The sequence below is a fragment of the Equus caballus genome, chromosome 31 (assembly GCF_041296265.1).
Source record: "Equus caballus isolate H_3958 breed thoroughbred chromosome 31, TB-T2T, whole genome shotgun sequence".
Taxonomy (NCBI): Eukaryota; Metazoa; Chordata; class Mammalia; order Perissodactyla; family Equidae; genus Equus; species Equus caballus.
Genome location: NC_091714.1, coordinates 10,349,287 through 10,363,871, shown reverse-complemented (window position 1 = coordinate 10,363,871; position 14,585 = coordinate 10,349,287). Strand labels below are relative to the sequence as shown.

At 44.9% G+C, this 14,585-nt stretch overlaps 1 protein-coding gene across 7 annotated transcripts in view; it reads left to right on the top strand.

The window, feature by feature from the left end:
• The window catches only part of ZDHHC14 (zinc finger DHHC-type palmitoyltransferase 14), a 278,614-nt gene extending 265,628 nt beyond the window's left edge, over positions 1-12,986 (top strand). For 4 of the 7 annotated variants that reach the window (XM_023633128.2, XM_001501178.6, XM_023633129.2 and 1 more), the window contains one exon: positions 11,714-12,986. In XM_023633128.2, the coding sequence (XP_023488896.1) occupies positions 11,714-12,112 (399 nt within the window). In that variant the 3' untranslated portion in view covers positions 12,113-12,986. The remainder of the gene's footprint in view (positions 1-11,713) is intronic. The other 3 variants (XM_001501190.6, XM_070256318.1, XM_070256317.1) reach the window with 1 other exon arrangement.
• The last annotated feature ends 1,599 nt before the right edge of the window (positions 12,987-14,585 follow it).

Here is a 14,585-nt window from a genome sequence, read left to right as displayed (position 1 = left end):
AATCCGATTTCATCTCACATGCTGGAAGATTATTTTTTGAAATCAGTATTTATTATCTTTTCCTGACTTTCTCTTCACCTGCCTTGTCAACTCTGCCCCAACCAAGCCAAATCAAGTTTCTTGGTCTAATTGGATGTTAGTGAAGATAACAGAACAGGGTCATTCTGACAGACAATGGAAGGAAAGGCTTTGCAAATGGACAGATTTAAGTACTCGGCACAGTGGGGAAAGGTAGAGAGAGTAGGATGTGGATCAGAGACCCTGGGCTTGTAGCTTTGACCCTGGGGGCTCGTGATCATGGGCAAGTCACTTACTCCCAAGAGCCTTAAATTCCTAAACTAGGAAATGAGGACGGGGATAATGATGTTCACCTCCCTGGATCGTGGTTGGAATTGACTGAGATCCTGTCTCTTTTGCCCTCCCATCACCAGTTTATAACATAGGGCCTGGTACACGGTAGGTGCTTGTTAAGTGTTCAGTTGAATGTATGTGAAAGTTCCCCTCACAGGGTCTTGTTTTGGGGAGGTTCTGAACAAATATTAGTTTGTTCCTGTCTTCCTTTCCTCATTCCTTCCTTCCTTTCTCCAATTTTGTCATGCCCACAAAGGGCTCCACCCTGAATGTGGAACTACGAACCAGAGGGAAGGAGTTCTCTTTGGTGTAGTGATGTGGCACCATGGCTTCATGAAGTGATGGCCTAGGTAGGATCAATTTCATCCATGGGCCAAGAGACCATAGGTAATGGTCATTTTACCCGTTAGACACTGTCAGCAAAGTGCCTATGTGCTTTTTCAGGGACTATGAAAGTTTTTAACACCTAAAAAAAAAAAGAAAAAGCTCTAAAACATGAAAAGAACACTGCAAGATCAAAATTAACAAATGTTTAATGTCTATGATGCAAATGAATATGTCAAATTCATTAATTGGTAAATTTAGCATTCGTGAAAATTTCATTACATTTTAGAAATGATTTGTAACTTGGGTTTTTCTCACTTCGTAAGAATCCCCAAACACACAGATGATTACATAAAAATGATAATGAAGTAAGTGAGCTGCTCATAGACAGATGAATTTTAAAGTTAACTGACGTGGAGCCCCCGGCACTTTCTATCTCGCTGTGCTGCCTTTGTTATAAGAAACCCAGGTTTCCACCCGACTTAAAGCTGGGAGAAATCTTTTTGGTCCCAAGGCTCCTATCCACTGCTGGGAGTGCCCCTGAATACATTAGAACATCTTCGGGAGAGGCTGGATCTGAAAGCTCTCGTGGGGAAGATGATGAGATGTGTTCTGTGTGGCCCCAAGGTCAGAACCAGGACAAGAAGGTGGGCCCAAGAGGCGGATCCTGGTCAATCCTAGAAGGGAAATGCCCAACACCCGGAGCTCCTGGCGGGCAGGACCCCCACCGTGGAAATGTTCAGGCTGTGGGAGTAGAGACCCCCCCAGTGATTTGGACAGAGGAGTTCAGCATTGGTGGGAGGGCTGAACACTGATCTTTAGGGTCCTTTCCAATGCAGATCCTATCCGGCAGACTTCTCTATCACCCCAGACCTCCAGCCTGTTCAATCTCGCCAATGGGCCAATATCACCATGCCAGATGATGTTCCACTCTCCTGTGCATTTATAAGCCACTCAAGCACCTAGAGAATGTGCCTTTTTATTATTTCAGTTGCTATTTCTGGGCTTCTGTGGTGGAAGTACCATATTAACAGGAGTACAGAGAGAGGGGACAGTGACGTGCAGGCAGGGCTGCACTAAGCAGAAAGTGAAGCTTGATGTGTCTCCACCCCTCTTTCTTCCTTCCAGTTCACTTACACTCATACTGGCATGGTGTTTGCCATATCCTATACCAGACCAGCATGTGGCCTATCACGTGCTTTTCCAAGGCTTTTATATAGATAACTCATGCTGACCCTATAAGGCTACTACTAATAGTATCCCCATTTTACAGGCTAATAAAACTGAGGCACAGAGAGCCTCAGTGACTTTGCCTAACTCAGACCTCACAGTTTGACCCCATAGTCCATACTCTTAACCCTACACTGTGTTACATTACATTACACTATAGCTGCATATACTGATGGCGTATAAGATGGTTTCCTCCCACATAATTTCAGTCTCCACAACCCATTATCCTCGCCCTCTCTCCCCTATCAAAATCTACTCTTAGGAAAAGATCTGTTGATAATCCTTTATACCGCAAAGGAAATTTAAGCCAAATTTCAGGCATTTAAAAATTTCAATTGTGAATGAAACATTTTACCCTCAATTAAAAGCATTTCAGGCTTTAATAATAATAATAGTAATAAGAACTGATGCTTTAATGCTGTTTGTTTGGCACTATATCCCCATCGTCTAGAGTAGGTCCTATGGTAGTTGGTTTTGGTAAATGTTGGTTAAATGCAAAAGGGAAAGAAAGAGAGAGAGATTGACTATGTCCTGGGTACAGGACTAAATAAATTCTTTGCATGCATTATGATCTGCTGTAATCCTCAGAAAGCCATCTGATGCGAACATTCTAATATCCCTTTGAGGAGACTGAGCCTCAGGGATGTTAAGTTTGTGACGTCGCTAACCAGTGACAGCTGAGATTTCATCCTCTGCAGCCTGACTCTAAGAAAAGTGCTCTTCTGAACCATACACCAAAAGTCTCCCAGGTGGGAAGTGGGAGTGGCATGAAGGCCGTCCTCAGGGCTGAGGAAATCCCACCACCCAGGCCTCCCCTGCAGAAGGAAGATTAATTTGCCATGGTCAGTCATAAAACCAGGCTGTGGAACTGACTGTGTAACAGCTCCGTAATCTAACCTGCAAGTTGACCTGGCAAATGCCTATGAAGCATCTTTAGTTTCTGCTCTGTTACAAACAACAGTGTTAACCAATAACAAATTAATTCTTTTTCTCTTCCCTTGCTCCCCTAAGTCCAAACCATTTTGCAGCACTTTTGATTAATCCAATCTATGGGCAAAAGGTTTGTCCAGGTGGAAACATATCGGTACCCAAGTAAGTTATTGACCTGGTCCAGGGGTGATCTCCGCTATTAACCTGCTCGGAGTTCACTCCGTTTCTTGGGTCTGAAAGGTATCATGTTTCATCCGATTAGGACATTTTGGCCATTATGTCTTCAATTCTTTTTTTCCTGCCTCATCTATTCTCTCTCCTCCTAGGACTCCAATTACTAACATGTTAGACCCTTTGATATTGCCCCAGAAGAGAGGTCCCTGAGGCTCTGCACATTTTTCTTCAAATTTTGTCTCTCAGTGCTTCAAACTGGATGATTTCTTTTGATCTGTCTTCATGTTTGCTGATTCTTTCTTCTGACGTCTCCAATCTACTGTTAAGCTCATCCAGAGAATTTTTCATTTTTATTGTTATATTATAATAATTTATTATTATTAGCTCTAGAATTTTCATTTGGTTCTTTTTGTTTCTTTGCCAAGTTGTATTTCTCTCCTGAGATTCTCTATCCATTTACTCATTGAGACCATTTTTTTCTATAATTATTTGAACACAATTATTACATTGTTTAAAGTCTTTATCTACTAAGTATCTCTGGGGTGTCTTGGGTTTGGTGTCTGCCAGTTCCTTTTTTCTCTTACTCTGGAGCACGTTTTCCTATTTCTTTGTATGTCTATTGATATTTTGTTGAATACTGGACATTTTGGATAATGCATCTTACTCTGGATTTTGTTATCTTCTTCTGAAGAGTGTTGATTCTTGTCTTAGCAGGCATTTCAATTCTTGGCTAACCATCTTGAGCTTGTGTAGGCTTGCATTATATTTTGTTAGTACAGATCTATGGAAAGTCCAAGATGTTTCTCAGGTCCTTCTAATTTAAGAGGACTCAACTTCCAAATTCTGTCTCCCCTGAAGATCTTGTCAGGATTTGATTTGGGCTTTGTTAGGGCTGGCCAAGGGTCTCACTTTAGGGCATGATTCTTACTCCTCTGGCACAGCCTGCCTAATGCCTAGCTGGATGCCAGGGATGTTAAACGATGTTGGAGATGTTAATGAGATCAGTGCTCCCCAGCACTGCTTTTCTCAACCTTTAGTATCTCTATTCCTCTCTCAGTCCCATTGCATCTGCTATCTTGTTAGCTTAGGGAGAGACCCTCATCCTACACATACACGGCCTAGCCCTTGGCTGCAGACTTGTGGAGGACCCCCACTAGGACTTCTGGTCTCCCCTCTCTGCGCAGCATCCTCTTCTCCAATGTCCTGCCCTACAGATCCAGCTGCTTCAGCTTCTTTACACTCTGATCTCTGCTTTCTTCACTCAGCAGAACTGCTGTGCTCTGCTCAGACTCCAGCCCACACCATGGCTGGAAAATTTTCCCCAAGAAAGGAGCTAGTTGACTCTGGGGCTTATCTGTGTTTCCCTTCTCTCACAGATTGCAACCTTGCACTGTCTGTTGTGCACTATTGGAAATGATTTGCCGCACATATTTTGGCCAGTTTTATATACTCCCTTGTATACAGAGGGAGTAGTAGTCCAGTATCAGTTATCAATCATTCCTGGGGATAGAAGCCTTGTCTCTATGATTAGACACATTCCAGCCAACATTGCCATATGCCCAGACACGATTTTTGTTACCTACTCTACCAACAACAAATACTGAGTTAGCCATAGGACATGCTTACTATCACTTAAAAGTATTTCCACCTTCATGGAGACATTTAGATTTAGCACCAGACTCGGCATGTTCACTTGCAGAGGAAAGAAAGGCTGGAGGGAAAGAGGTCCTAGATATCTTTGGTCAAATTTTTGCCTATTATTTTATTTTAGGACCAAAATTGGATCAGAAAGATATTTCCTGAATGATAGGAAAGGTGCTCCTAGGGAAATATGTGCTATTTTACAGATTAGAGGTAGAGGTTTTATAAGTTTTAGATAAATACCTTGATATTGCAGGACAGAAAAACTAGGTAAATATTTATAGATGGCCAGTATCAAAGTATCCACTGATGGGGCCAGCCTGGTGCCATAGTGGTTAAATTCATGTGCTCCACTTCAGGGGTCCAGGGTTCACAGGTTCAGGTCCCGGGCACAGACCTATGCACTGCTCATCAAGCCATGCTGTGGTGGCATCCTGCACATAAAAAATAGAGGAAGTCTGACACAAATGTTAGTTCAGGGACAATCTTCCTCAAGCAAAAAGAGGAAGATTGACAACAGATGTTAGCTCAGTGCCAATCTTCCTCACCAAAAAAAAAAAAATATATATATATATATATAAATATATCCACTGAGGTCTTATTTATTATTTCAAAAATGGGAAAATTCACGTTAACTTAGCATCTCACATAATTTGGGGATGGTGGTGGTTATTTAGTACCTAATGAGCTTCACTCTACTACAAATTCCCAAGGAAGAAAATGTTATAGAAGCAATCAAGTGCCATCTAAAATGATAAAATGAGGCATGTAAACGCCAGATATAGCCGTGGTTGTCTGAACAGCTAGGAAATTCTGAGGAGCCAGGCTGGAATTATGTGCAAATAACCCCAGTGCCATCTGAGGATCATATTTTCATTATTCCTATTTTCTTCATTACTGGTTTTTATTATTACCTAATATTGAAGGTCTTTCCATGACAATATGTGTATGCACAGTCATGGCATCCAGTTATGGTCCTGTTTTTAGTGTGCATATCTCATTTGATTCTCAAATAATTTAAGTTCTGCATAGCATCAGAGTCATAGTTTATGTTTATATCTGGCATTATAGCTACAAAGATCCTTTGGGCTCATGTCACGAAGACAAAGATAATAGCATAGCACATAGTCGTTGGAATTTTTTTTCTTTAGAAAATCATTTACCCTACTGACTTAACCTAATTTTTAATCTCCCCTAATCTATTATCAAAATAAGGCTAAACCTAGCTGTTTTATGATTTATTAAACTAGTACTGTAGAAGAACTCTGTATGCATAATCTGAAAAATCACAGAGTAGAAAAAAAACTTAAGCGAACTTAATTGATAATGTTAAATAAAAGAATAAAAAGGAAGCTCTCCTCCTAACCTACATTTTAGGTGGACTTTACAAGTCTGTAGGGTTTTTACAACTGTAAATGAATATTCATAAGACCCCAGAACATGGCTTCACAGCTGAGCAGAAATAAACAATGCCCCCTGCTAATACTTTTGACAGAATTGGAGCAAAAGAAATAAATAATCTTATTCAGTCTTCATTTGTATACAGACCATCTAGAAAATTCCTAGCTTTCTTTCAGCACCATTTAAATCTGCACACTAGGTTTATTTCAGACAAGCAGTCAGCTAGGGGAGAATAAAATGGATTCCAACATAAGCAGTTTTATTTGAAAATCTGCAGAAACAGGAAGTAAATTATCTCTATGGTGTTTTTAAATTGTAACACTAAGTGATAATGTGTGTGACACCCGAGCATCTGAAGCCATAAACTTCTCTGCGACTTAAATGCCAGCGCTTCATCTGGGCAGTGAATCAGCCAGCCGTCACAATGACTTATTGGAGCTCCAGCAAATGCTCCCGCACTCCAGACAGTATTAGTTCGATGCTGCCAACAGAAGGATCTTTTCATAGACACTCGTACAAGCGATCAGGTTTCTATTCTATCAGTATTCAGCATTTGGAGGATTTCTGACCTTAAAAATGACAATTTCATATGGTCCAACCTAATATTTGATAAATGTGAACCTTAAAATGGTTGTTTTGGAATGAAAACAGGAGTTTCTCAATTTCCTGTTCATAGTAGATGGATTGTCACTGTCCAAGATCTGTGCGCTTGGTTGTTTTTCCTTAAGATTATATAACTGATTAAATAAATTGAAATATACCTAAAAGGCTTCTTGGTGTTAGGGCTGGAATATAAGCCTTGCTACCAAGTTGTGAGAGGAAAAAGTGAGCAGGGATGTCTCCCTCTACTGGTTGAAGATGGAGGGCCTCGAATGAAAAGCCAGGAAGGCGGGATGCTGGCCTAAAACAAGTCAAGCCGAGAGAAACGAGAGAGGTGGGAGGGAAGAGGAGAAAGGGAGAAGAAGAAGAAGAAAAGAGGGGAAAAAAGAGAAGGGGGAGGGCATCCAACGAAAGGAAACGATGGAGAGGAAAGAGGAGAAGAGAACTGACAGGGCCAGAGAGAAAGACAATTGAGTAGAAAAATCAACAAGAAATGGGCAAATAAGAATTGGAGGCAAAGGTAAAGAGGAAGAGGTGTAAGAACACTGTTTCATGGGTCATCTCCACAGTAACCCTGAAAATATCTCCCTTGACGTTCTCTAATGGGAATTGCAGTTGCAAAGGTCCATCAACCCATCCTCCTTGGACTTTTGGCAGTGTGCAAAATGAAGACAAGCTCTGACATTCCAAAAAAATCAGATAGCCCCTAGTCATTGAGCTTTTGCCTAGAAGATGTTCAAAACATGTTAAGTTAATATAATGAGAATTATAAATTCCACTGGGTAGAATATCCTTGGTTAGAATCTAATAAAACCCATAGTCTCCTGTTCCAGTGTCCTGTTATGAGCCACTAAAAAATTTATATGGTTAATACCTGGTCGCTGAGTACCCCAAAATGGGATTGGTCTTCTAAACAGAAATCAGTTTAAATGTAATGAATTATTTTCAAAGTTATGGGATACACGCAGGATTTAGACACTTAGGTTTGTGGTCCCAGTAACTGTGTTCAAAGATGTCACTGGCACAAGTTAAGCTGGGGGAAAGGGACATGGGACAGAGAGTAGGTTAATTATTAATATGAAAGCAGACCCTATCGCAAAGGAAATATCCATAACTATACTCAGAGAAACAGTCATCTTTTAAAATGTTTAAACAAATCTATGCGGAAGAGGTGCTTAAAGTCGGATAACACAAGCCAGGGTTCAAAATAGTCATTCTTAGAAGATTTCTGAGTGACTTACATTTGGATTTTTTTTAACAAAAGGTTTAGGCTACGTTTTTTCTTTTGTGTATTTAAATGCTTAATCTTCACCCCTGGTAAACTGGAGAGCGTTTTCCGCAGGGTCCTGGCAGGAGGTGAGCACAGATTGGTTACGATTTTAGTGAATTGTTTGAGCAGCCACAGGAAAGCACCCACGGGTGTGTGCAGGAGTGGACCCAGGTTTGGAGGGGTCTGAGTCATGTATTTGGACGCCTTTTTAAGAAAAGAAAACAGTATGCAAAACAAAATAATATGCAAGGGGCTGTGCAAGCAAGGGGCCTTGATCGTGGGCATCAGAGCTTCAAAGTGAGTCCAGCTGCAGGCGTGTTCACGTCAGCACCGTGAAGTTTGTAAAGCACGTCAGACTCCTCTGGACCCTCCTGGGGAACATGATCTCTAAAGAACTTGACAGACCCCTGCTGGCAGCCGCTTTACCCCAGAAGGTTCTGGTGGGTGCCCGTGAGCTCTGCTACAGGGCACGGCTTGAGAGGAGTGATGGGGAAGAGGAAAAGGGCACTGGACCAGGAGAGAGGGAGGAAGAGAGAGAGAGAGGGGAGCTCACCTCTCCCAGCAGGCTTGTGCCTCCTGACCTTGAAAGCCTCCAGCTCTGACCTCTAACGTATTTCTCTGTGAGTCTGTAAGTGCCCATCAGAAGGACTTGGGCTGATCCCTAAAATAGAATTTGCCAATTAGTTTTCAGTAAAAAAGGCTTTCTTCAGATAACAGAGACAAGCAAATCTAATTTGTGATGTCGTCTTTCCCTCGGGCTAAGGGCATTGTTTGGACAGAAGGTGTCAGGAGGAGCGAGGGCTCCCGAAGGAAGGTGGAGAACAAGGCTCCGTCCTCCAGGAAAGGGCCTACCCCCTGCAGCCGCCTCTCAGCCCTGGGGTCCTTGGCAGGGCCCCGCCTGCTCGAGGCTGGACGGAGCTCCTCCGAGGAAACGGAGGCAAGGTGAAAGCCCAGCTGTCTCCATCAGTGAGGGGACTAAGTGGTGATTTTCATAAAACGTTCTTTGCAAAGCATAAGATCTCCAAAGCCCCGGATAGTTTCCAGAAGATGAATGTTGAATCAGGAAGCTTGCTCTTCTCCGCCTCTGCACTGTCAAGCCTGAGCCTATGTGCTGAACCCAACTGACAGCGTTGGAGAGCAGAGCCAAACCTGTGTGGACTGGAGCTGTCTGCAGCCTGACAGCTGTGCTGCCCAGCATCTCCCCGAGAAGGCTCCCTGTCCTGGAGCTGAAATTCCCTACAGGAGCAGAAAGTGGGTGCAGTCGCCCATTAGAAAAGAAATCCTGCGGCAAAATGATATGGGTGATGATTGGGCATGTACATACGTGGAATGATAGTTGATGCCCAGCAGTCAGCCCCTTTCAAGCACTTTGTCATTAAAAAGTTTTAATCTCAGGCCAGCCCTGATGGCCTAGTGGTTAAAGGTTGGTGCTCTCGCTGCTTCGGCGGCCCCACTTTGGTTTCCGGTTGCGGAACCACACCACCTGTCTGTCAGTAGCCATGCTGTGTTGGTGGCTCGCATAGAAGAACCAGAAGGATTAGAACTAGAATATACAATGATGCACTGGGGCTTTGGGGAAGGGAAAAAAAGAGGAAGATTGGCAACAGATGTTAGCTCAGGGCCAGAAGAAAAGGAAAACAAAAGTTTTAATCTCATCTGAGCAGCCTCCACTCACTCCGCAGCCCTTTCCTCGGCTCCCCTGTGTTTCTGAGTTCCCTGGACTAGGATGAAGCAATGATGGAAGAGCCGGGGTCTCCCCTGAGATGCGCCTTCCCTCTCAGAGCTCGCTAGGGAGTCTATTCCGGCCTGGAAGCCAGGTCTCTGAACTTCTAAAAGCTGAACATTGCTTAGAGACCACGGCTCTTCCACCTCCTCGTGGAGGCTTGGCGGATTCCAGCAGAGGGGAAGGCCCACCCCTTGTGATCTAGGAAAAAACCCATTTGGCTAGGAAGGACACACACACTGGAGAAGATTAAATAAACGCCAAAGGAATTTTGACCCCAGGGTGAACCCTCTCTCTTCCCCTGAAGGCCGGTCTTGCTTGGTTCTGGATGCTTCTGCGCCCGGGCGTGGGTGGGTGAGTGACCGTGGTTCTGGGTGTGCCTCGGGGCAGGAAGACGGTGAAGCACCTCCATCACGGAGCTGTCAGGACTCGGTTCTGCAGTAACGCTAGAGTTCCGAGAAAGAGAGGAGGGGACTTTTTAAAGCACCTGCCTATGTGTCAGATGTGCAGTCGTGGAAGGAGGTTTGCAGGAAAGCAATCCCAGCCCCAAATCCTGCATCCAGCCCTTGCTTTTCACCATAAGGTCTTGAGCAAGCCACCACCCATCCCAGTCTCAGGGTCTTCATCTGCAAAGAGGGGAAACATGTTTGTTCTGAGAACTTGTGAAGGAACAGAGTGGAGCGCCTAGCTTATTGCTGGAGCGCAAAGTCACAATATGCTCACCTGCCCTCCACACCTGACCCTCCTCCTTCCCGCAGAAGAGTGGCTCCTGACACCCTCTAACCCGTTACTGCGCAGCCTCCCGTTTAAGGTCTCAGAGCCACAAGACCTTCCGGCTGTTCTGAAACTTGCCCGTAGCTCAAGGGAAGGGGTTACCAAGGTGTCAGAGATCCACGTCCCACCAGCTAGAAATGTGTTTGAGCTGTTTCCTTGGCCCAGTGAGCAAAGCAAAGGACACGGGATGTAATAAGAAAAGAAAAGGAAGTGTCTTCTCAAGTGTTGGCATTCTCTTTCACCAATTAAAAAGTCACAGAAGCTCAGTTAATGGTTCCTGGAGGTGATGAAAATTTAGCAGAGGAGAATTCTAGGATTTTACAAACAGTCTGATCTGACCCTCAGCAGCTTCTATTGCCCCCGAATTTTTCTTTCTTTTTTTGTGTGTGGTAAAATATACATAACATGGAATTTACCATTTTAACCATTTTTTAAGCATACAGTTCAGTGGCTTTAAGTACACTCACATTGTTATGCTTCCACCACTGTCATTCATCTCCAGAACTCTTTTCTTCTTACAAAACTGAAACTCCATGCATTAAACGTAACTCCCCATTCCCCCTCCCTTTAGACCTTAGCAAACACCATTCTACTCTCTGTCTCTATGAATTTGGCTATTCTAGGTGTCTCATAGAGGTAGAATCATGGAGTATTGGTCTTTTTGTGTCTGGTGTATTTCGCTTAACATGGTGTCCTCAGAGTTCATCCATGTTGTAGTCTGTTAGAATGCCTTTCCTTTTCATGGCTCAGTAATATTCCTTTGTCTGTACATAACACATTTTGTTTATCCGTTTGTCTGTCGATGGATGCTTGGGTTGCTTCCACCTTTTAGCTATCGTAAATAATGCTGCCGTGAATGTGAGTGTACAGGCTCCTGTATTTTTAAAGCAATTTAGTAAAAGTGGCTTTCAGCACACAAGAAACAGCCGCCTCGGACTGCTACAAGTCGTGAAGGCTGTGACTGTCCACAGGATTGTTTGTAAATTAGGTCCTGTCTGTGAACAAGGGCCAGGAGCATCGTAGCCTGAGGCTGCGTGTTACTCCCTGGGCATCTGTGGGTGACTGCTAGTTGGAGCAGCTTATGTAGGTGCCGTGTGCTGATATTTATCACATGCTGGGTGTCTCCAAAAGAAGCTGGGCTGCTGTGCATGCTGTCTGCCCTGTCTGAGTGAGGTGTCACTAACGAGTTTCTCTCTCTCACACCCCACCCTCTCCCTGCCCCTGTGCCCCCTTCCCTCCCGTCCCCGCACCATCTTGGCTCACCTTCTCTTTGCTGGCTCCCTCCTGCTCTTCAGTGCGACCAAGACCAGTGCATTCAGAGCACCAAATTCGTTTTGCAGGCCGCAGCCACGCCCCTGCTGCAGAGCGAGCCCAGCCTCACCAGCGACGAGCTGCACCTGCCTGGAAAGCCAGGCCTGGGCACGCCCTGTGCCAGCCTGACGCTCGGGCAGCCCACACCGCCCTCTTCCATGCCCAACCTCTCCGCCGAGGCCGTGCTCACAGACATACTGCCTCTGAAAGAGGAGCACGTGGGCCACCAGTTCCTGACCCCAGAGGAAGCGCCATCGCCGCCCAGGATGCTGGCAGGCAGCCCCCTGGCGCACAGCCGCACCATGCACGTCCTGGGCCTGGCCAGCCAGGACTCTCTGCATGAGGACTCAGTGCGTGGCCTGGTGAAGCTCAGCTCCGTGTGATCATGTGGCCCCCCCGCCCCGTGACTGCAGGCAGTGGGAGGGGCCAGACGGGGTGCCCCCCACAGCAACTTTCTGGTGACCCAATGGCGTGGTGGTGAGGACGACTCCAGGTCCTGAGGCACAGGGGCCACACTGGGAGAGTAAATGGATCCCCTCTGATAACAGAGGTGGGCAGGACCCCCGTGCTGACGGCTTGGTTTTATTGGAATTTTCTTCCCCACCCTGACGGCTTTGATCATATTGAAAATAGAGAAGTAGCTATTTTCAGGCATTTGGAATATGAAGGGTGGGCATGGGGAGGGAGGAGCCTCCGGGGCTGCGATCAGAGTCAGAGCAAAGGACCATGCCTGGATGTTCCACTGTCTGCTCGCTGCTCTTGTGACGGACGTCTGGAAGGTTTACGACGCTCGTGGCCGAACTGAAATTGCACTTGTGTGATGCTACTAATATTTGAAATAGACATGCCATTCCATTTGTTAATTTAAAACAAACAAAAACCTAAAGGGAAAAAGCGGCCAGATGTGGATTTGCATGCCACGCGACAGTCTGTTTACAGTGTTGTTGGTATTCAAAAGGAAGTGCTGCTTTCTTTCTTTCTTTCTTTTACTTTTGTGAATTTTCGAGTGCTGTTTTATGGGAAGACAGGGCGACCAACCGCGACTAACGGACAGTGCCGTCTCTCGCCGGCTTCTTCGGCTTAATTACACGTAGTAGGTGGCACCTGGGCTGGAGGGGTTTTATCAGATCCAGGATCAGTTAACCTTCTGTTTAGTAGTCAGCCAAGGTAATGTGTTGTACCACACCCCCCACAGTCTTCACCTCCTTGTGTGACCAAACTTCCTGTGGACAGCCAATAAAATGACGTCCTCTGTTACTTTGGATCTCCGTACAGTTATCCTTAACAGCTTAAATGACAACATCATCATCCTATGGGCTTCGCAGAGTTTGGTTTTATTGAAGTCTCCCTAGTGAGGGATGGTCCCAGACCAGCCAAAAATCAGATCTGTGAATTGTGCGGTATGTATGGAATGATTTCTTAGACAAGAGAGTAGCATTCTATCCTTTTGTTGTTGTTGATTTTCTTTAACCATCTCTTTTTGATCCAGTCTTCACGGAATTTGCTCCACTTTTACAAATGGCCACACGGCAGTTAATCTACGACAGGTGGAGGGGAGGGCGTTCAGGGAGTGGCTGCGCTCCGCTCTGCGTTGCACTAACATGTCACCAAAGTTCAGAAGGGCAACTCAAGGCCCTAGTAAAGGTATCGGAAAATGAGGAGGAGAAACTGGCTTCGAGGTTGGGCTAAGATCAGGTAGCTTGACATTCTTACCTAAACGCTAATCAGAATGGAATTAAGAAAATTACCACTTCATCCGTGTTCATTTATCATCTAGAAGGGAACTGGCTTTGTACTAAGGGACTAAATCACTGTGGAAGCAACTGCAGAGGCTCAGCCAGCTTCTGTCCTTGCTTCTTTCCAGATGATAAATCCAACAGCCGAGTCTACTCAAGTTCAAAATCACGCTCTTGCGCCTCGCAACCACATGAAAAACAGGATGCATTGATCAGTGATCCAGGAAGCCCCAAACAATTTGCATTTATGGAAAAAGGCTGTTTCTCCTGAGAAAGTTGCTATTTGATATAAAAGGAAAGGAAAGGAGGCAGAAAAAGAAAAGCACAATTGCAAGTCTTACTTGGAATAAAGCCAGTTTTTCGTAGGTCAAAAATAATTTCTGCTGAAAATAACCACAGAATTCTTGCATCATAGTATCTTTGAACCATCTTTATTTTTCATATTATATATACAAATAGAAAATGGAAAAGGTAAATTGCGTGTAGCCGTTTTTGATTTTCTGGACCTCCTAACTATTTGTGCTCACTTGGAATTTATAGTAAGGGGGACAGAGCCCCTCATTACACAACCACACACACTCCCAGTCATCAATGCACAGGGATTCTCCTTGCACACACTGCCTCAAAGCAAAGAGCAACAGCCCCACAATGTGCCTTCCACAACTCCCCGAACCAGCCCCGCTCTTTGCCTCCTTCCACCTATTCGTCAGGGACCCCCGGAGAGGGTTGGCCCTGGCGAGAAGAGAAGGACGGCTCAGTTCTCACTCTGGTATCTGTGTGGCCTGGTCCGTTTCAACTTCTTCACCGGGAGGATGAAGACAATGGTCTTTAGAGTCCTTCCATGTCCAACAATTTCCACTTCAATGGTTGCTGATTTCCCACGAGCAGCCCTTTCTCCCACCTCCTTATGAAAAAATCCAAGAAGCAAGGATCATCATTCATTTGTCTTTACATAATGAATATTTCCCTAAAATTTATTATCAGTCCCCCACCCCCACCCTCAACCTGGTCCCCTGGACGCACTTGGCATCATTTATCAAAGAAGGGATTGGGACTTTTGGTAAAATAAATCATGCTATTCAGAGTCCAAGGGGGAGAGTAACTTGAGAGGGCCAATTTG